The 22,557-nt window shown below is 37.0% G+C and overlaps 1 protein-coding gene across 4 annotated transcripts in view; it reads left to right on the top strand.

The window, feature by feature from the left end:
- The window catches only part of ARFIP1 (ARF interacting protein 1), a gene marked incomplete at its 5' end in the record, with an annotated part of 37,377 nt that extends 18,722 nt beyond the window's left edge, over nucleotides 1-18,655 (top strand). For 3 of the 4 annotated variants that reach the window (XM_083862418.1, XM_083862417.1, XM_083862415.1), the window contains 6 exons: nucleotides 168-263; nucleotides 1,692-1,801; nucleotides 5,219-5,440; nucleotides 8,817-8,974; nucleotides 9,445-9,619; nucleotides 17,059-18,655. In XM_083862418.1, coding sequence (XP_083718544.1) covers nucleotides 168-263; nucleotides 1,692-1,801; nucleotides 5,219-5,440; nucleotides 8,817-8,974; nucleotides 9,445-9,619; nucleotides 17,059-17,214 — 917 coding nt within the window. In that variant the 3' untranslated portion in view covers nucleotides 17,215-18,655. The remainder of the gene's footprint in view (nucleotides 1-167; nucleotides 264-1,691; nucleotides 1,802-5,218; nucleotides 5,441-8,816; nucleotides 8,975-9,444; nucleotides 9,620-17,058) is intronic. The other variant, XM_083862416.1, reaches the window with a different exon arrangement.
- Nucleotides 18,656-22,557: the final 3,902 nt, after the last annotated feature.

Genomic DNA, 22,557 nt, shown 5'->3' with positions numbered 1-22,557 from the left:
ATGCACCTCTTGAAAAGCATTTCCACCAGAAATTTCAACAACTTTTCTGTGAATACTTCTATAGTTGCTGAAGCAAATACTTATTTGTTTTAAAAACATGTAAGAGAGTGCACATTCACTTCTAAGGGAAAATGATGGTTTTTCATGGTTAAATGTCCCCTTTTCAGGTTCCTCAGCATCACCCAAATCATCTGTTATATCTCCTAGCAGTGCAGCAGCTAGCAGACTGGCTGGACAAGGTTGTGATTTAATTATTCCCACAGGTATCAAAGCATTGAAATGGATAATGCCCTTGTTTCTGCTGACACTCTACTAACTCTTCCATGTTTCTAATTAATTGATGTACTATTCGTTGGAAATAAAATTTCTGCGGGATTTTGGTGTCTCTCACTTCTGATTTCAACAGTTTACAAATTAACCTCTGCTTTCCTCTCTGTAATCTGCTTTTACTCCATAAAATTAAAATTATAACTAATATTAATAGTAACATACGTTAGATAAAATGTGAGTGTCCAAAATCTTTTATTTATGTTAAAGCTGAAACTTTTAGCATTTTTTGCCACAACAATCACATATTCCAATAGACTATGGGGGCAGCCATTAGGAATCCACAACACCCAAACTCAGCTCTGCCACTTGAGTCATTTTGTGCCTATGGGCAAATTACTTAACATCTTAGTCTGCTTCCTCCTGCATAAAAGGAGAAAACTTAACTCAGTTACCTCATAAGGATGTTGAGAGGGTTAATTACTTAATGTTTGCACAGCATGTTGAAGATGTAAAGAACACGGTGGAACTTGATGCTAAAGGAGTATCTTGAGGCATCTGTATAGACATTTTTCCAAACTCTTGCTTGCCTAAGTAACTTGGCAAGACTAAGGTTACTGTAAGTAGCAGTAGGGATCAGTCAGGAGTAGTTAAAATAAATATGGACATAAATAAATAAAAGTGTTGCTTAAAAAGTGACGATACTTAGCAGTTTTTCATATTTAGGACACTAGAAATTTTGCAAAATGGAAGCATGGAATCCACATGATATCCCATACTAGCTTGAAAATGCTGAATAATGGCGATTTGTATGTAGTGATTTGCCCTAGGTATTTTAATTTGTTGCTTTAAATCTCTTCTTTGCTGGTTTTATACTCATGGTTTGTAGAATTAATTGTTCCTAACACAATGAGCTCTAATAAAACTGAAATAAATAAATTAAATATTGGCTGAACACATGTTCTGGAAAGAATGACTTTCATTGGAAAAGATAAAAAAAACCCTCTGTACTTCATGACAGCAGTAGTTATTGTTTAATCGTCTTCAGGTTGTAAATAGACTTTTAGATTGACTAAGTGCAGAAGAGTGTTCAACTGTTGGAGTTTTTAAACATAGATTAAGTAATAAACATGTCTCAAAAGTTGTTTTAAGCTTTCAGTGTGCTTAATTCACCCTATTACTTCATGAAATACTGAGATAGATAGATATATATACGTTTTATATCAGTTTTAAAGTAAGTCTTTCTTTCTAGAACTGATTTAAAAAATCTGCTTAATCATATTAAGTTCTTACTTGTCACCTTGCTCTGCTTTTGGATGTACAATTGCTCAAGTCTCCATACTTGCTACTAATCCCTTGAAACAAACTAACAAACAAAAAGCCCAGACCCAAGGCCTTGAAGATTTGCTTTGTGTCTGACACAGGGGGCAGAGCTCAGCAGAAGAGTGGACCTGTTGTGTTAGCAGATGAAGTAAAGAATCCAGCGATGGAGAAACTGGAATTAGTGAGAAAGTGGAGCTTAAACACTTACAAGGTATGCAGCCTTATGTATGTGTGTGTATGTATGTATTCTTTAAGTGAATTTGCTACTAGATAGGAATAGAGCTGTATGAAAGTAAGCTGTTGTTGCAGTGAGCATCAGCAAGAATGTATAGGAAAGGCTTAGTTTTCTTCCAAGTGGAACAGTCTTTGTTAAATCCCTGGTGTAATGTGGAAAATCTTTAATAGGTATTAGTGATTTAGCAAGGTAAAGAATGTTCCATTTCTAATGTTCACTTTGTCATTCCAAATGTAGAGATTTCAATACTAAAGCTTGGAATTAAATCTTTTTAATCTTTTTGGGTTGACTGCTGATACAATAAGATTTTAGTTGATGTGAAAAAATCAGGCATCTGTAAGTTCCAGACTTCTTAATTACTATTCTGATGGTTTTGTTTCATTTTGGCTGACTGTTTTTTCTTAGTGTTATAATAGTTGCTTCAATTTGTGTGTGTTTTATATACTTCTACTTCATGATCAGTTGAGATTTGATGAAATTAAAAGAACATAAGAATAATGAAAAGATGCTTAACGCACACCAGTTTGCTGGACTCTCATTAAAAAACTATAAGGTAAGGAACAATTTTCAGGGAATGAATTCCTGTCAAAAGTTTTAAACAAAGACCAGTTTTGAAAAATAGCTTCTTGTTAAACCTGCAGCTTAAATGATAGGGTTGTGGACAGGTGCATCAGTGAGGTCTACATCAAACTGTGAAGAAATTAACAATCTGTGGAAAGTCCAAATCCCTCCAGGGTTCTTTAAGTCCAGATGAGGAGTTAGTGGTGAAATTTGCTGTCAGTTCTTTTTAGGAATCGGACATGAGTAGTGCCTATACCATGGTGTCTGTATCAGGGGTTGAGAAATCTAAACTATTGGGTATGTTCAGAAGTCATTCCCATCTGTAAATGCCTTTGCAACTACCATCGCCCTTCACATTTTCCAGTTGTATGCTCCCTAGTAATCACAAGTTAGTGTGAAAAGAAATTGCTTTTCTTTCCAGTGTCTAGTGACAACATCTTTTTCTGTTCTTTCTTCTGCCCATGCCTTCTCCTTTGGATGAGAAAGAGGTTTTCAGTCTAGAAAAAATATTTAGGCCCAAGAAAGTCAAGACTCTTCTTGACATTCAGCAATTCTAACAAGCTTCTCTTCTTAAACTTTGAGGGGGGGAAAAAAAAGGCCAACCTGTTTTACAAATTGCTCTAACACTGGACTACTAGTAAAACATTTATTTCTGAGACATGTCCAGTAATGCCTCTGTTCGTCTTTGGCATATACAATATAAAATACATTTCTCTTAAATATATTTTGGTAACTTCTTTTTTCTCTGAGTTATTTTTCTTAAGCTTTGCATTGGATGATTTATTTTTGAGTTGCATGGTCTTTTTCACGACAGTTTCCTTTATAGATACTCTTAGAACAAAGCACGATGGAATTAATGTGTGGAATTTTCTTTGCTAGTGAGAATATAGAGCAACTTGTGTGCTTGCAGTGCGTACTAGTCCACTTAGAATTGGAGTAAATCAAAACAGATTAGGACATTTTCCTTATCTTTTGCTGCATCTGAGTTAACAAAGTATGCAATATAAGTCTTTCCAATTACTGGTTTTTCCTCACTTGTCACTGCTGGGCTTTTTTAGGTGTTTTGCTGTGACTTATGAAGCAAATGCCTCTTGGCTGAAAATAATTCCTTCATTTGTAATTTACCCTTGCTTTCAAAAATTTTGCTTTCCATGATTCAGATTTTTCTCTTGCATTTCCATGAGGGTTTGTGTCTGTGTACGTCAGCTCTTTTGGAAAATAGCCAAAATTTGACCATCACTTCTATAGTTCCTAATGAAAGGCTTATTTATGCTCTGAATGCACTCAGAGCAAAGCTGTATTTTGCAATTTCTCTTGGAGTTTTTGATAGTAAAGTTGCATTCTATGTTACAATTTGTTTTGCTCTCCCAAATTTCTGGTGCTTGACAGACAAATGTCACCTGGATTAGCTTTGCTTTTTCTTGTGAATTATTTGAATCTAACAGAGTAGCCCAAATAGTCTGTATCTTCTAACCTAGACCTGATGGGTCATGACCAACTTGATCTCCTTGATCATTCTTCAGTCTCTCCTGTGTTCATCTATTATATTACATTAAGAAAGTACATGGAAGTTCTAGCATGTTGAATGTGCATCTGCTTTGGACACAAGTAAAGATAGTAGTAAACTAAAGTCCTTAAACTGGGAAACCTGGGAAATCCAGTGCTTTAGTTTATTTGGGGAGTATGTTATAAGATAAGCTTGGGCATTGTTTCACAAAAAAACACCCCACCCTAAAATAGCAGCTTTATGCTTAGATTAAGTCCTTTCAGAGTAGTTGTTGCCTTGACCTACTAACTTAATTTTCTTGTAACTTTTGCTTCTAGCAGTAATTTTTCATATGTCTAACTTGGTTATTTGTTCACACCTTGGGACCACAGATTTACTTCAAGTAATTTACTATAGCAGTAAATAATTCTTCTTTCCATAGAGAAACGGTGTAGCTTTTGCCACTTACCTGCTTAGCAAATTGTTTCTCCTATGTCTCAGTCAAGAGAAACACCACTGTGCATCTTGGGAGGCTCAGTGCCAAGCTGGGCTCGAATCTCTGGCAGAGAAGCTGTCACAGATCAGTGGAATGTGGTAGCAGCCTGCTCTGTCACAGCCATAGGCTGGGTGAGAGTGTCTACAGCCACAGAAGAGCACATTTCCTGCTCAGTGTGTTAATGAACTGCTAACCTACTAAGAATTTGACTTATGACAGAAAAGAAATAGTCTTTCTGATTCAAGCATCTCTGTTTTAAAGATATGTAAATAATGAGTGCATTTAAATACTTTTGCGTATTTCTCAGTAGGAGTTCCCAGTTTCCTAGTTAGCTTTCAAAAAACTTGCTGAAAACCACCACCTTCTTACTTGCCCCCTAAAAAATCCTTAAAAAGAATATTTTTGGAAAATGTAACATGGATGTTCTGGAATTGGATGATTGGTAGACAAAGCCCCAAAAGATTACTAACTAGACATTTTTATGCAGAATAGTAATGCTCCTATTAACTGACTTAAATGCAGTGCACTAAAATGCTGCTTTTAACTTAATGAGATTCACCAAACCTATAAAGAGATAAGTGTTCTTTTACTTGAGAAACAATTAGTTATGCTCTTGATTTGCTAACTTGAATATTCATCTTAGTAGGAGTTGAGACTTGTCCAACAGTTCTTGCTGAGTCCAGATAAACTTCTAAAGACTGTGTTGTTTTTTCAGTTTGTTGTGCAAACTTATATTGGGAGGGGTGGTTGTGAAAGAATTGTGTGTAATTATATGTCCCTTGAAGCTGAAAATGGGTGTATGCTGTGTTGTCTTGAATATACTTGAATCTTTATAATTTTTTTTCTGCAGTGTACACGTCAGATCATCTCTGAAAAACTGGGTCGTGGCTCAAGAACAGTAGACCTGGAACTAGAAGCTCAGATAGATATATTGAGAGATAACAAAAAAAAATATGAAAATATCTTGAGACTGGCACAGACACTGTCCACGCAGCTCTTCCAGATGGTACATACCCAAAGGCAACTTGGAGATGCATTTGCTGACCTGAGTTTGAAATCATTGGAACTTCATGTAAGACTTTCAATAGTGTTAAAAAAATACAGTGGCAGAGATGAAGATAAACCTAATTGACTCGTGCAGGGTATCTTCTAGTTAGCAGCTAATTTTATAAACATTGTAGTTAACAATATATTACATGCTCTTTGTGTTGAAAGCTTATGTGATTCACTTAAAACTATAGGAAATTATTGAAATTACTGTAGTTCTTTATTGTTTCTTAAATGTTAGCCTCTAGTTGATGATTGAACTCAAGAACTGACAATTTTGCTTTGTAGAGAAGATGCATTTTAGTATTAATTTTGCACCTAATGAAATGTCGTCAAAGTGTTCCAGAGTGTTACATCATTTCAATTACAAGATGTCTTTGGGGATTGTGCCTGGGAATAAGTAGATTAGGGCACATTACTTCACTTGCGTGCATTGAATGTGAGTAAATTCCTTTTCTGTAGCATATTTAGGCATTGAGATTTGATCTTGAAGTCCTTTTTTAATCAGAATTTTCCTATTAAGAAGACTAATCTGTATTCTTACATTGTCTGGAGTTGCTGAGCAAGAGAGGCAATCTTGAGATATCTGGGTTGTTATGATTCCATGGTTTAGAAGTTTATGTAACACTGGCACTTTCTGTTGTTGGTAGTAAAGCTCTTTGCTGTCAAGAGAGACAAGGTGGATGTTGCTCACAGGGTATAGTAGCTGGGCTTGCTTCTACATTGCTTGTTCTGCATTTTCAATGTTAACAAATTTGATCCTTTGGAAAACCAGTATTAAATGGTTTAATAATTCCCTAAAACATAGCTGCTGAAACAGCTCGAATTATCTTTGTGATTTTAAAAACATCTGTCTTTTCATGATTGTCTTTTCCCATTGAGTTTTAAGGGAGTAGGTGGAGTTCATGCTTGCACAGAGGAACCTAAGTGATAGCTAGCTGAAAAAATGTGAAACTCCTACAGTAATGTGGAGGAATTTTTAATATCAGCCTGACAGATGAAAATCTGAATGTAGAGCACTTCTAGCAGCTAAGAGATTAAATGATCTCCTAAAAAAAGCTTTTAATAATCAGTTTATTCTTGACACAAATATGAGCATGTGGTTTGTGGCAGAATTTAGTGATTGTTATGAAGTATATGCTGAAGCTGGATGTTTCTTCCAAAACACTGATGGAATCTGGCATCATTCTCATTTAATGAATCTTGGGGTTTTTCCCATGATTAGCTCGTAACTTCTAATGGGAATACTGATCTTCCAGGTTCTTTCGATGTATTGGTCCTGGGATCTGCTTCCGTCATCCAACTCTTGTGTAGGTTCTTGAATGGGGTTGTTGATGAAAATCAAATAAAGCTTTCTGCTGCTATAATAAAAGTTACCTAACCTTTGCTTCTTGGAGACTTGCCTGGTGTTTGTCTCTTTCCTCTTTGTGTTTTCCCTCTGTTTCATCTGTAATGTATTATCATCTGTAGCCTGGCCTACTTTGGGGTATTTGGATTTTTGACTCTAAAACTTGTGTGGGACTAAAAGTAAAATTTCTGAACAGTTAATCTTTAATATTTAATGTGATAACAGTATATAAGCTTAAATAAAATTAAAATGCCTCCCAAGTCTCAAGGTAATACTTCTTCTTTTATACATGATAACAAAATTTTAATGCGGTATCTGTTGAGGTATTTATTACTTCATGTGAATGAGTAGCTGTTTCTCTTTTGGATATAAAGATAACTGCTGGTTCCAGGTTCATGTGCCTCTAATTATATAGGCAGATGAATCCCAATTTTAATTGGCCTGAGCACAGAATATAAACTGAGTGTAAACTCCTGGTGAGGAAAGGATTTCCTGTGTGTTTCGTAAAAGGTCATGGACAAAACTGAAAAGTTTGTATGAAACTATGAACCATTGGAAGGACACAATTGTTGGTTAGCATATTCCTTAGTACTGCAGGCCCCTGCAGTCCCATCCTCCTTTACCTCCCCCTTTGAACACTGATAGTGTTGTTCATTTGGGTCTGGGATGATCTGAGTGAGAGGACCAGCTGGGAAACTAATTGCAGTCTTCCCTGCAGGAGGAAAAGTAAATGGGACTAAGCTGCTGCAAGGGGCAGTCCTACTGCTGTTGTCCTCTGCCAGCATGCTGCTATTTCTTCTCTGTGCTAGCAATTGTGTTAGCTATGTAGTTGGCAATGTTAGAGCAAAGCCAGCTGGAAAATACTTGTTTTGGGTTTTTTTTCCAGAGAATCTGTAGCAATTTAGCCAGCCGCTTTTGCTGCCCGAGCAGCTGTACAAAGTAAAGATGACAGATCTTTAGCAGTGTTTACAGGACTTAGCTCATGAAAACTTGCCCTAAGTTCTCTTCCTTTTTTCTTCTCCTTGAATTGTATACTTCCACTGCACCTTCTTTTCTAGAGGATTCTTCCCTTACCATTGCCCGTTACCCATTATCCTTACTGTCATGAACATGTTAACATGAAATATCATTTGGCTCTGGTGTTCTTTTTCTAGACAGATGAAAGGAAACTGGGAGAATACAGCACTTCTGAGTCAGTTGTTGGCAGTGTGCAAGCCTAAAAAGACCAAAGTTCCAAATATGAACCTAGTGCGTTTTACAGTCATTACAACCAGGGATTGTACTCCTTTGTGAGAACTCCCATCTGTAGAATACAGAGATGCCATATGGATGACATAGATATAATAATTGGATTCATTTGGCATCCATGCATTAGGAAAATCTTTGCAGACTTGGTCAGCTTACGCTGCTGTTAACAAAGAGACATGGACAAACACGTCTAAATTTGACTAAAATGCCTTGGAAATAATTTTGCCTTTGTCCCTTTGAAATTTATGGATGGGCTACATTAAAGATTTTATTTGCTATTCATTATAATGCTCTGCTCTTCAATTATTTACAGCCTATTAAACCATGATAGATGTTGGGGTTTCTTGCAGTGCTCCTTTCCAGAATGTAAGACTAAAACTTAATAGCTAATTAATGCTGTGTGCCCTTGTGAATTTAGTTACATTCCTGTATTTAATGTAACAGTGTCTCTGTTCATATTAAAGCATTACCTACACAACCACAAGAGATGCTGGATTAAAACCCTGCTGAATGACAATGTGAAGTTTGCATTACCACTTACTTTTAAGTAACATTCAAGATATCAGAGTGCAGAAAAATCACTTGTGATAACAAAATGGTACACTGTTTTACTGATGTTGGAGAGATTTCATAAGAACTGTGAACTAAATATTGTATTGAAATCGTAATGGTTTAATCATAATCATATCCAAACAGAAGTGAAAGACATGCCACATCCATGTTTGCATTTTCTTTGTATAGTTGCTGATGAATGCTATGATTTCAATTGATCTACAGCTTTGTTTTCTCTGTTCTTTGTTTATAGGAGGAGTTTGGCTACAACGCAGATACACAGAAACTTCTAGCTAAAAATGGAGAAACACTTCTCGGGGCTATTAACTTTTTTATTGCCAGTGTGAATACATTGGTGAATAAAACAATTGAGGATACATTGTTGACTGTGAAACAGTACGAAAGTGCCAGGTAGCTATCCTGTGTCCAGCTCTCTTCCTTGTGAATTAATCCTCAGGAAGCAGACTCTGTATGAGCTTAGGCCTTGTGTTTGAGTGACTAACCTGGCAGATAAAAACCTTATAACACAGCTATCATCTAATGAGAGTGCTAGCTTTTTCTGGGGTAGTAGGTTGAGATGTCCTGGAAAAAGCTCTGACTACTGAAGCCTGTACAAAACAGAAGCCTGAGAGCATGTTGGCCAAGACAGGAACAGAAAAGGGAGGGTGCTTCTTGAGGCAGTTTTATACAATGTGCGTCAGGATGGGTTTGCTTGATAAATAGGAGGAGGGAGGAAAAAAAGACTTGCCCAGGGTTTTTTTACTTTTTCCTGTACTTAACTGTTTTGTTCATCTTCTGTTGTACTTGGCCTTATATGTGAGGTCAGTTTTGAGGCACTGCCCTTAGATGGTTCTTTTTTCCCTTCTCCTCTTTCCTCTCAGGATTGAATACGATGCTTATCGAACAGACCTGGAAGAGCTGAATCTCGGTCCCCGTGATGCAAACACTCTGCCAAAGATTGAACAATCACAGCAACTGTTTCAAGTGCATAAAGAGAAATACGACAAAATGCGTAATGACGTATCTATCAAATTGAAATTTTTGGAAGAAAATAAGGTAAGCAACTACTTCTCATGTTATGTTTAAGAGTTTTGTTCTAGAAGTTACTACTTTCTAGACCTATTTTAAGTTGTTACATCTTGAAATATGTATTCATTTTAAAGTAGAGCGAGCAAGAAAAATAAGCTGAATTTTCTGAGTTCTTGCTGTATCACTGGAGGACACACTTTTAGAGCAAGCAGGGTAAGAAGTCCCTAATCAAGCTGCTCCAGCTACAAATGACAAACATTGTGGCAGTAAGTTTCTTGTTGTTACAAGAAGTTTCAAGTTTGCAAAAGCATTACTTTTCCAGTTTACCACATTTAATGGTTAAATGAGTCACATAATTACTGATTTAATATTCAAAGTAATATGTACGTTTGGCAACATTGTCACGGAGGTTATGCACAAAGAAAGCGACAGAACTATGAAGAGGCTTCTTCAAAATTAAGCTTTCTTTAAGGATTTGAACTGAGAAGTACTACTTTCTATAATTAATGCCCTTACAGTTTCTTAATTCAAAACAGGACTTGAACTGTTGGTTTGTAGGGTGGGGTTTTTTTCCATAAGTGTTTATTTCAATCCTACCATTTCATCCATACCCTCTTAATTATGGGATTCTTACTCTTCTTATTCTACCAGGCAAAAATAAAACTGCCATACACAACTTTTAAACTGACCATTCTTTGATACATAAGTACTTTCAGATTGTCTCTAATTAGATGTAAAAATTATGGTCTTTCAAGATCTGATTTTTGTTCATACTCATGGTAAATGAGATGGTTATAATCATGTGTAGCTATATTTCCCATGTCTTCATAAGAAAGAATATGTGAATAAAACTTACAAAAGAGAAAGTCATCAGTTTATCCTGGGTTAACATTATCAGTGAGTTAACATTTTCAGTATGGGTTGATTAATTTATTTTAAAAATTTAAACACAAGTAACAACAGCCTGTCAAAGACTACACGACTGGCCCCAGATGACAATAGCAAACCATGCTTCTTGCATGGAAGGAGGAAACTTTAAAGGAAAAATCATGGGGACAAGCTAAACCAATTAAAATGGGTTATTATGTTGTATTCTTGTATATAATATCACATATTCAGTTGCATCAGCTTAGAATGAGGATGGAGGTCAGGGAAGAGACATGAGTCATCAAGAGATGATGAGAAAAAGATCAAGAAAATAAGCAAACTTTTTGATTTCCAAAACAAAATATGCTTAAAACATAGCTCCTGAGCACTGTTGCTTCATATAGGCAACTGTGTTAGGACTCCCTGGTCTGGAATCACATAGCCATCAAAAGTTGGCTTTGTGATGGACCAGATCAGCAGGTGATGAAAAAACTGACATTGGCCTGACTTTATTTCTGGTTCTTGCTGAAAAAATTGGAATATAAAAGGATTGAAAAAATTCATATTGAAATTAATTTTTTTGAAGAAGCTGAAGTTTTATCTAAATGCTGGCACTGATTCTTAAATTAGAAAATGCTCCTGAGAACCGAGTTTTAAAACTGGTATGCTGAAGATGTCTTCCAACACTCCCCACCTTTGTTTTCTTCTTCTAATAAGTTGTTTGCTACCACTACAGTGTACCTCTGTTAAAATTGTTTAATCCTTTCAGCTCATGTCTGTATGGGAATTCTTATGCTTAAGTTCAGATTAGTTTAAAATAGGACTTACCTTGCTTCCTCATGGTTTCCATTATCTATATAACACGCTTAGCAATTTACATTTATATATATAGGAAGGCTTCAGAGCAAAAGCATTTTGTTTCCATCTTGTACAAAACACATTTCCATATTTTCTTTAAACTAAATAAGATAGTTTAGGGAACACTGAAAAAGTTGTCTTCCTAGTGTCAGTCTTGAATTAGACCAAGCATCCTGTTAGCGGTCACAGCCTACAAATCGTTTCTGAAAGAGATTGTTTTTTCCTTCCTGCCTTTTAGATTAATACAGTAAGGAATCTCACATGCTTCAGCCTTTTTATCAGTGGTTGACATTTCTCAGTTTTGACACTGGAGATGTAAAAATATTTACTAAAGGGTGTGTGTAATTTGGTTTCCAAATGAGCTATAGAAAGGACTTCCTTTACACTTAAATATTGGCTTAAATGTAATTATCTGCTGAGAGCTGTTCTGAGGTAAGCTTTACTTTATTTTTTTCTACTTATTGTGTAAGATGACATTTTGTCATTATGGCAATAGTTTGAAGGGAGTGAAGGAAGTAGCTCACCCTGTAGTGTAGGAGTAGCAGGTAGAGTGCCTTGTGCCTGCCTTGGAGAAGAAGGGCATAAATGGATGGAGAAGCAATGGAAAGACAAAGTGATGTGTTGCTGTTCCCATCAGTGTCCCTGCACTGAGACACAAAGCAGCAGTGTATGAACCTTGCACTGCAGTGGCCTTGGACAGAAAAGCTCAATCTGTGGTTTGCAAATCTTTTGTTTCCTGCAGCTGAGAGTGCTGGCACAGAAGCATTGCCTTTTACACTTCAGCTGCCTTTCTAAAAAAAAAAGCGTAAGAAGGGAGCAGGAGGAGCAACAATTGTGTGCTGTCTGCTCTTGATGGTGTATTTCTGTAAAGTACTTGTTGTCAGCATAAAGTGAGCATTCAAATTTTTCTAATGGCTGTAGGTGAACAGAACTTTGTTTTCTGAGCAAATACACTCAGTCTCATCTCTTGCTGAGAATCTGTTTTGAAGAGAATAGCTACTGGAGGAAAGGGAGGATTTGATATTGTAGGAGGAGCAGCAAGAGAAATTAGGAGAATCTTTGCAGAGTTCCCTGTGTAACATGGGTTGGTAGGACTGAGATGGGTCCCAGTGTGGCTGTGTGATAACATTTCTTAATTAAGTGCAGAGATCAGATATAGAAGAGAATAAACCCGAAATGACTTTTTAGTTCAGGTTTTCCCTGTTCTTGCTGTTTATGGCAGCATAAATCCATTGGTTCAGTCAGGAGCAGTTCAGCTATCAGCAGTGTGTTCCTAGTACATAGTGCTGCAAAGAACCTCTGAAGCCAGTCTAACTGGCTGGTGGGCTCCAGTTGGTCTGTGTTGCTGCAAATGTCACCAAAGAAGCCATAATCTAGATGGCCCTATCTGGGTTTTCCCTATATGGGGAAAAGGCATCACATGATTGCAGTCTCTTTGTGCCTGTTCTCCTCGGTTCATATGCTGATATTTCAATTAAAACCCCTCAAAGGCTCAAACAGCTGCATTTACAGTAAAGCTGGAATTGCAAGTTTTTGTCTGTAAAACCAAGATGCACATGATTTCTATTACCTTTTATTACAGCATTTGATCTTGAAGCTGAAACTCACTTTTCTTAATGCTGATACAAAATTCTATTGCTGGCAGTGTTCTGTAGAAGTTTGTAGCATTTGCTAATGACTATAAGAATAGTTGCATTCAAAATCTGCATCTTACAAATAGTTTTGTTTTTTTAGATAAGGATGATGGCCTGTTCTTAGCTCAGAGATTTCTGTCATTTCTGTAAACAGTTTTAGAGGGTTTTGTCTTTTTGAGAAAAAAATCCTGTTACTCTTGAATGCACTTGAGAAATGTCAAATACCATTTTATGTAGAGAAAGAAATTGACTGGACTTGTGTGAGTTGTACTTCAGGAGCTTGATTCTTAAATGCTTGCTTCTACAAATGAAAGCAGTCTGCAATCCAGTGGAGACCCAGATGATGAAACTATTTAGACTAAGTACCTTCAAATTAAGTTAGCTAGGAGAAAGGATTGTGATGGTTGTGAGGAGGTACAAACTCACAGAAAGACTCAAAGAGGTGCTGTCTTCTTGGTCATTGAGATGGCTGAAACAGGCTGAATGACGAGGGTGTAAAGAAATATGCACATACTGTGCCACAGAAAATACAGTGTTCAGAGGGAGGTGGGGAAAGAGGACAGTATTTAGAAAGAACTTGTTAAGAGCATCCATATGAAAAGTCAAATCCCAACCTATACTGTCTTCCATATATGACACTTAAGTCTCCTTTGTAGGCCGTGTCTTGGTTTTTGTGCTTATCCACAAAGTTCAGTTTTGTTTTGAGATATGTTTGGAATACAATTGGCAGAGTGCTTACTCTGCTTATAATTAGGAACAAATAGGTATATGTACTTAATTAACAAGGAACAAAGATTTTAACTGTTGTTCAACTATAAAGCATAATGGCTTTTTGACAGCTGTGTTAGTCATACATTGGAACCGGTATTTTAGCTGTATTTTAGCAGCATACCATTAGCATCCTTAGACTGAGGCAAATCTTCAAACACTCCTTTCTGGAATCAGTGCTACAGCTTGCTGATCAAGAGTTGGCCTTTACTGCTGTAATCTGACAATTGTTTCAAGGCATTGCTGCAAAAAAGAAGGTGATCCCTTCATCCCTCCCTTTCCCCCCATTGCCTTCTCTCTAGTGTTTGTCAAAGTGTTTTTGCAGCTGTGTAGAGAATCAGATTGGGGAACTGATCCAGGTTAAAGCAGATACATTGTTGTCTGTTTAATTGTAATCTAGATCTGTTCTCTGATCTGCATATCTGCATGAATGTTTTGCCAACAGAGGTCTAAGGTGAAATACAGTGCGGAAGTTGGAATCAGTGACTGGATATGGGAGTGGGTAAGATACTTTCCCACTCCCCAAGCTGGAGTGAGATTCTTTCATGGGAGAAGTGGGTAAATTCGAACTTGGTTTTAAATTAATAGTTGGTGTCCAGTCCTTAGCTGTGGTTGCAGGTGGTTTTGCTGTGGACATCAGATGTTTTGAGGTATTACAGCCTTTTTCCTTTGCTGGCTGCTGCTTCATAGTAGAGCTTCTTTGTATGATGTCAGACAGTTTCTGAGTGGTCTTTTTCTAGAAAAAATTTATCTTTAAGTTACTTGAATGAAGCTATGGAAAAGAAGATCCCACCATCACTTTTGGGATTCGCTTAGCAATCAGCTTCTCCAGGAGAAGAGTAGAAGTTGTAACACGTTGAACCTCTGCAACTAGTTTGATAACAATCACAAAATTTATACCACAATGATCTAGGGGATAGAACCTCATACAATGAAGAGCTTTAGTAGTTAAAAAAGTCCCTCCAAAACAAACCATTTTTTCAGTTCAAATTATCTGCCTCTACACTGTCAATTCCTGCCTCTGTGTGTGCGTGTGCGTGTGCACACACATCCTTGAGCCTAGGCCTGACTGAATTTTTAAAATCATCAGAAGATTTTGAGGCAGTTCACAGAACATTTATGTCAAAAGCTATGCTAACAAAGTACCAAATGTAGTCTCAGACTGATGGACTTGGGCTAGGAGGGGAGGTTCATTACCCCAGTTTTATTTGAGTTCCTAAAACTCTTGTAGCATTTTAATGATACACTATAACAGTGAGTGTACTTGTCTGTAGAATTCCTGGCTTGGATTGCATGAAGTCTTGCATGTCAGTGATGAAAGAATCTGCTCAAGAAAAGCATTGTGCTTTCTATCTAAACTTTTAAAAGCAAACTCTTCATGTTGTTGTGACATTTTCCACTTGTAAAGTGTAACATTTTGATAATTAACGTTTTTATAGATGAAAAATCCATGTTTATATACCTCTCTGCCCACTCAAACTGAAGAAGAAGCCATGACTCAAAAAAGAGTTTGAACTCTGTTTGAACAAGTGTAGTTGGCTAAATCCTGTGTCTCCTAGATGTTAAAATGTCTGTATGTGATAAATTCTGTAAATTCTTTTGTAAATAAAAAAAAAGTTGTCTAAAGGTATGATGGGGAATTCCTTTCTAATCATACACACCTCTCACGTATTTTCTTGGAGAGTCTTTTGGGGGAATAAAGTATCATTTTACACTGTTAATGAGACAAAAAGCCTATTCTTTGGCATGTATTTGCATAAATTAACCTGAATTATCAGGGAAAACATAGGGAAAAAACACAGGAATTCCAATTTTCAGATGCCAGAGTGACAGGTGAAAATTCAGGCCAGCAGAGAACAGCTTATCACTTAATTTTTGAATTGAGTCTGCTATTCAGTTTAAAAAAAAAAAAAAAAGAAAAAGTGATATAATTAGAAATTTTAACTTTGTGCAGAATTTTTATGTATTTTTGCAGGGATACACACACACATACTCAGCCCTTTTTTCTCAAGGTATTTTAAAAATATATTTATTACATTTGTGAGTAAGTGTTGCACTCTTCAGGTGTCATAGGATGTCAGGTATAATGGTAGGGGGTTTAATTAGAGATCTTTTGTTAAATGAAGATTATAAGGTCTTTCTGTATTGAGTTGCATGCATTTCAGAGAAGCACAGTAGCCAATAACAAGTAACATGTTAAAACAGGCATGGCCCACTGGTAGGCATAGGCCAAACCTGGCCAAGGACAGTTTTGATTCCCAGCATGACAGAAGTAGACTGTCCCTTGTGGATTGTGCTGACAGATGAGACAGTAATCTAATATTTGAGTAGAGAAAGCTTAATTTGTTACCTCCCACATCTTCCCTTGGGGCTCACTCAGGCACCTTGTTTCTCTGTTCCCTTCTATGTTGGCTGCTTGCTGCTGGGCTCAACCTTGTAGGCTGGAAACAGGTACAGGGCCACCACCATAGGGATCTGGGGTCTGGCACAAGAGTAAGGTGGTGCTGGGCTGAGAGTACATTTAGGAATAAAAAAGACAGGGTTTGGCTGCAGGAGAAACTGGACAGATGCCTTTCAGCATACTGCTGTCCATTCACAGCTTCAGGTGTCCTGGTGTGCTAGGATGGAAATGTATCATTTGCCTAACTTTGACTTCATCAGTTGGGCTGTAGCTTGTTATCATAGACCAGGCTGGAAGAGAAAAACAGCGGTGCCCTCCAGCTGCCCTTATGCTCTTCTGCCCAGGTTTTGGTTGCTGCTGTGTATTTCATGACTATTTTGACTTTGCACAAATGTTAGAATCAAGATATTGACAAAGTGCTGTAAATAATCCTGTGTTACAGGAGATGGGCAAGAAATATTGCTGGAGGAAGGACATCAGTTTAATTTGCTTTAGGTGTCCATGAGCTGAAAAGCAGCAACTCTCTTCAAGGGGGGCAAACACATGAAGTGTATACTCAGATAATGCCTTTGCCACGTACTGTTTCAGGGAGGTCCATTTGGCCTGCAGGCACGTATCTTAGAGGTTTGGCATGTAATTTCAAGGCATCAAGTACTTCTAATCAAGTGTTTGATATTTGATAACATTATGCTGTTTAGTGAATTGTGTTTGCTCTGTGCATGCTGAGTTGGTATTGACTGTTAAACACACTTTATGAAAACTCTGAATCTTTAATGTGAAAGAAATTCATATTTGCATTTGGTATCTGTATTTTTAAGCTTTTGTTAAATAAATCTATAGGAAGTCTGAGCATTTCAGATACACCTATTTCTTTATAACTGACCTGTGATGATGTTAACATCAGCCTCCTCCTCTTATGTCTCTCTCCTTGCCTGCAGGTGAAGGTATTGCACAATCAGCTTGTTCTGTTCCACAATGCCATTGCGGCGTACTTCGCTGGCAATCAAAAGCAGCTTGAACAGACACTTAAACAGTTCCACATCAAATTGAAAACTCCTGGAGCAGATGCCCCGTCCTGGCTTGAAGAACAGTAATCAGATCATAGAAGAGGACCCAATGTTAACCTAAAATTCTTTAAATCTGAGAATAATTAAGGGTTGGGATTGAAGGACTGTTGTAGTGATTCTTGAACAGACAGCTTTAATTTTTTTTCCCCTTTTATAATACTGTAAAACTGAATTTGATAGGAAAATGGGTGACTTTAAGGTAACCAAAAGTAATTTCTGTAATTTCAAATATAGAGCACTCCTTTTGTATGCAAAGGTTGGTGGTTATTTCTGTAACTGGGATAGGGGAGGGAAAGAGGGAGGGGAAACAAAACTATTATAGATTTGCACTGACAAATGATGCTTGTGATTTCTGGTATTTTGGTGGCTAGTCAAAATATTTCCAAATGGAGGTTTACATGATTTGCACCAACATCTGGTATTTTATACATGAATATAGAAAACATCTTTAGTAATTTTCATATGACTTTTAAAAAAAGGGGAAAGTTAAAAGAATATTTTGCAGATTAATAATATAAGGCCTATATATGATACCTGCGTATAAGACAACAGTAGCAGATGGCTCATTGACAAGTGAAATTGCAGCAAATGTCTTTTAAAGATGTACCTTTCCATCAAAGGGTTAAAAAAACCAAACAAAAAAACACTAAAGTAAGAATCACTGTCAGTCTGAGGCTTCTGAGCACACACTCTTGCTTTGCACCAAGTGGTTTGCTGACTGAGGCCAACCATTAAATGTACTAATTTCATTTAAAATGTTTCTTTCTCTATGAAACAAATACCGTACTAGCCTTAAATCACAGGTATGTGCCTTTTTATAAGATAATATTTTCCACCAGTGTACATAATCTAAGAACCCTTTCATGTGATAGTTTGTCAGTTCCCAACAAGGGGAAGATGACTGTGTAAATGCTGTGTCACTGTACACTTAGAGCAAATTACAGCTTTAGTTAAACTTCATGTTTAACAGGTATGATTTTGAGAGGAAATCGGGCCAGTATGTTTTTTCTGTTTAATTGAAAAGCATACTAAAGTAATAGGAGTAAAATGGAGGACAAATTTTTAATTTTTTCATCATTTCTGTAGTCCTTAAATGTAAAATTATATGTCAATTTTATCATAGACATTTTAAATTCAATGTATTGGAGTCCTCATTTGCACATGTTATGTTGCTTTATGTTATGTTAAGTAAAATGAAATACTTCAAATATGTTATTTACAATGGTGTGGATTGTATGATTTATGTACTGTATGTTCAAACGCCTTTCAGCTGACATTCTTAAAGTTTTCAGTGCTTAACACAACTGTAATGTAACTGTAAATCAAACTTTTTAATCATTCCTCATTAAATTCTAGGCCTGACAGAGCCTTCTTTATGTTTTTGTTCTGTCAGAATCTCTTGTAATAGCTCAGTTTTGTTCCCTAAAATGTATATCCTATTTGAATTTTGTATTCATATTAAACGTGTTTGCAGTCAAACTTTCTTGACTTGTGATGGTTAAAAGTAGAAGGGAGCTTCTGCAGTGAAAGCTTAGTGCTGTTTTTGTGCCTTGTCACCCCTGCCCAAGAATATCTCATAGAGCAATGCCAGGTAGTGATGCTGTTTTAACAGTGGGCAAGTTCAGCTGGAAAGTAAATCTACAGTGAAACAAATATTTCAATACATGTAGTTTTCAACTTGAAGTTTTTAAAGGAAATTTTAATGGAAAAAGCCATTGACTTTCACTGCTGGCACGTGTGTATGATGGTGCAAGGAAAGTGAGCTGAGTGACTGTAGGGTTGAGCCAGGAAATGCATTATTGCAGGGGTGAAGAATGCAAACCCACCAACCACAACTGAAACATCAACCACAACTCGGAACACTGTAGGAAGAGGGTACATAAGGAACATATATGCTCTTGGTTTCTCCCTCAGATTCACATGTCTCCTGCCTAGGACTGCTGCTGCTCAGAAGGAACTCATCTGTCAGAAATGGTGAGAGTGAACTAGGAATTTGCAATTGCCTTAAGAAAGACTGACCAATGTGGCATTGTGTAACCCTCAAAATTTTGCAATGGCTTGAAACTGCTGGAGTCTCTTCACCTGGAAGAAGGGCTGGGACCAAAGAGATTACTTGCTAAAACCTCTCTGTATATTGTTTATACTAGGGGGAAGGAAGAATTACTTTTATTTTGCTCAGCAAAACTATAGTACTATAACTTTCTTTGTCACTGCTCAAATGCATGTGCTTATGAAATAATTCAAGCTCATATCTTATATTTAAAGTTAGTTATTAGATCTAACCAAATTTAGAAACGTGTATCAAGAGATTGTAAGAGAAAAGACACTTCAGTGTTTCCAATGGGAAGTAATTATGGTTGTCAGGCTTTCTGATTCTTGCAAAAAAGCGTTTTAAAAATCTTAAAGTTGTAATGTGGCTCTTGTCTAGGAGGACAGTTGTCAGGATGGGGTGTTTTTGTTGTTTGTAGAGGAGGCCATACCCACCTAGTAGAGACTTGTCTGTGAAAGATTTCATCTCTGTTAACAAATTGTTACATTAATGGGTACGGTGTTGTGTGAGGGCTTTTAGGACGAAGAAAAAGCAATTAGTAACATTTTCAGATGTGTCACTGTAGCAGCTGTACCAGAGACCTGGGGAGCTGTTTTGATTCTCAGTAACCATACTATAAATTATCTGTACTCCTGGATTGTTTGAAACTTGTTGCTTCTGTTATTTTGTTCATCTGAATTCTACAAACAGCTTTTTTGCTCTAAAAATGCTCTTTGGCCTACTTAATGCTTTGACAAGCCCCTTCCAAAGAGCCTTTCTGGTTACAAAATGTATCTGTATTTTTATTTGGAAAGAGACCTATACAAGCAGAGTATAGTAACACACCAACATCATTAAAGTAACAGCTTTTTTTCAATCTTCAGTCAACTGGTTTTCCCAGAAACCTTATCTCTGGTCTGTCTGTCCTTTCAAAAATGATCAAAGTAATGTAAAAGGAAAGCTAAATGTTGGCCTCAACTCTGTTTTGAACTGAATGGGAGGCATATTCACTTTTTATGCCTTGCTTATCTGCTCTTGTTCCTTGTTATGGTGTTGCAAGGAGTGTAAGGTATTGTAATTATTTGGCATTCCTCATCTGCAAGTATCTTTAGGTTTGGGTTTGTTTTTTGGGGTGTTTTTTAGTCTGGTTACATTTTCCATGTTGCATGCTTGGTGTAAGGATTGTACTAGTCACAAAATTTTTTATATGAGTCATGAGTCTTATCATATTTTGTGGTAGCTCCCACCCTGAAATTACCAAACTACTCATTGCTAAGTTGTGTCAAATTGAAAGGGGTTTTTTTTATTAGAAGATCTTTATTATACTGAAGATTTGACCACTGCTTTGTATTTCCCTCATTTGTTACTATTTAGCCTTGTTAGTTGCTCTTGGACATCTTTGTGTTCTTTCTAGTTGCTCTGTTGTTAAAGCTAGGGATACATAGAAAACAGAGTTCACTGTCTGTGACAGTGCTCTTGTTCACCTCCCTGTACCTGTTTTCACCAATGTCCTTCCTCTTCATTTCCGTGAGTTTTGAGTGGAAACCAAATGGCCAGGGAGAGGGGAGGAGTTTACATGCTTTTGTCATTATGGCAATAGTTTGAAGGGAGTGAAGGAAGTAGCTCACCCTGTAGTGTAGGAGTAGCAGGTAGAGTGGCTTGTGCCTGCCTTGGAGAAGAAGGGCATAAATGGATGGAGAAGCAATGGAAAGACAAAGTGATGTGTTGCTGTTCCCATCAGTGTCCCTGCACTGAGACACAAAGCAGCAGTGTATGAACCTTGCACTGCAATGGCCTTGGACAGAAAAGCTCAATCTGTGGTTTGCAAATCTTTTGTTTCCTGCAGCTGAGAGTGCTGGCACAGAAGCATTGCCTTTTACACTTCAGCTGCCTTTCTAAAAAAAAAGCGTAAGAAGGGAGCAGGAGGAGCAACAATTGTGTGCTGTCTGCTCTTGATGGTGTATTTCTGTAAAGTACTTGTTTTCAGCATAAAGTGAGCATTCCACTTTTTCTAATGGCTGTAGGTGAACAGAACTTTGTTTTCTGAGCAAATACACTCAGTCTCATCTCTTGATGAGAATCTGTTTTGAAGAGAATAGCTACTGGAGGAAAGGGAGGATTTGATATTGTAGGAGGAGCAGCAAGAGAAATCAGGAGAATATTTGCAGAGTTCCCTGTGTAACATGGGTTGGTAGGACTGAGATGGGTCCCAGTGTGGCTGTGTGATAACATTTCTTAATTAAGTGCAGAGATCAGATATAGAAGAGAATAAACCCGAAATGACTTTTTAGTTCAGGTTTTCCCTGTTCTTGCTGTTTATGGCAGCATAAATCCATTGGTTCAGTCAGGAGCAGTTCAGCTATCAGCAGTGTGTTCCTAGTACATAAGGAATTGTGTCTTACTGTCCTAATTAAATAACTATACATCTTGCTGCCTTTTAAAGAATATTAAGAGCTGTAAATTCAAGCATTTAAGAGATAAATAATGCTAAAAACTTGTGTTGCATGTTCAGTTTCGATTTGCCTTTCTTACACAGGATGTGTATGCATCATGCTAGTTTTATGTGATGGTGGTAATTAATTGCAGAGTTTTGTTTTGAGAGCTTAACTAACAGAATGCTTAATTTTGAACCCAAATATATTTTTGTTTTAATGTCACAGGAGTGTCACAATTGCCTTTTTCTCCTTCCTTTGTCCAACCTCTGTAGAATTGAGGACTTGTAATGAAGATGGCACCTTTTTTCAGGTGGTATATATTGCTTTATTTCCATTAGAACTGTTCAGTCATTGGATTTGTGTTCAGACTAAAGAAATAGAAGCTCTGTGCTCTGAAGAAAAGCAGAGTTTACAAAAGACAAGGTGGGTTTTTTTACTTCTCATTAATAAATGCCTTAAAAAAAGTAGTTATCCTGTAAACTGTTCCAAGCATTTCATTAACTAGAATTCTTAAATATTTTAACAGTACAATTTGGTTTTGTAGTGCATCAACTCATCTAAATGCTATCTGTTCTAGGGAGGTGCTTTTGTTGTTTATTATAGGTGGAGCTGCTTGATCTACCTATTATTAAAGTTGCCTAATGCTTCCTACTGTAAAGACCTGTTTTCAGTTGTTTGTAACTCAGATTAATTCTAGCCATGTGGACAAAATATTTGCCTATTGAATGTCACATGTTTAGGTGAAAAAAATCAGCTAAAAACTTAATTTGCTAAAGTGTTTTGGAAAAGTTCAGGCAGAACAAACCCACGGGGTGAAGAAAAGTGAAGAGTTTAACTTCACATCCGGACTGGCCCCCCGGTCATCTGCTGTCCTGTTTGGGTTCTGATTCTTTCAATACAATGCCA

This window comes from Zosterops lateralis, assembly GCF_965231275.1.
Source record: "Zosterops lateralis genome assembly, chromosome: 5".
Taxonomy (NCBI): Eukaryota; Metazoa; Chordata; class Aves; order Passeriformes; family Zosteropidae; genus Zosterops; species Zosterops lateralis.
This window is presented reverse-complemented; position numbering and strand designations above follow the sequence as displayed.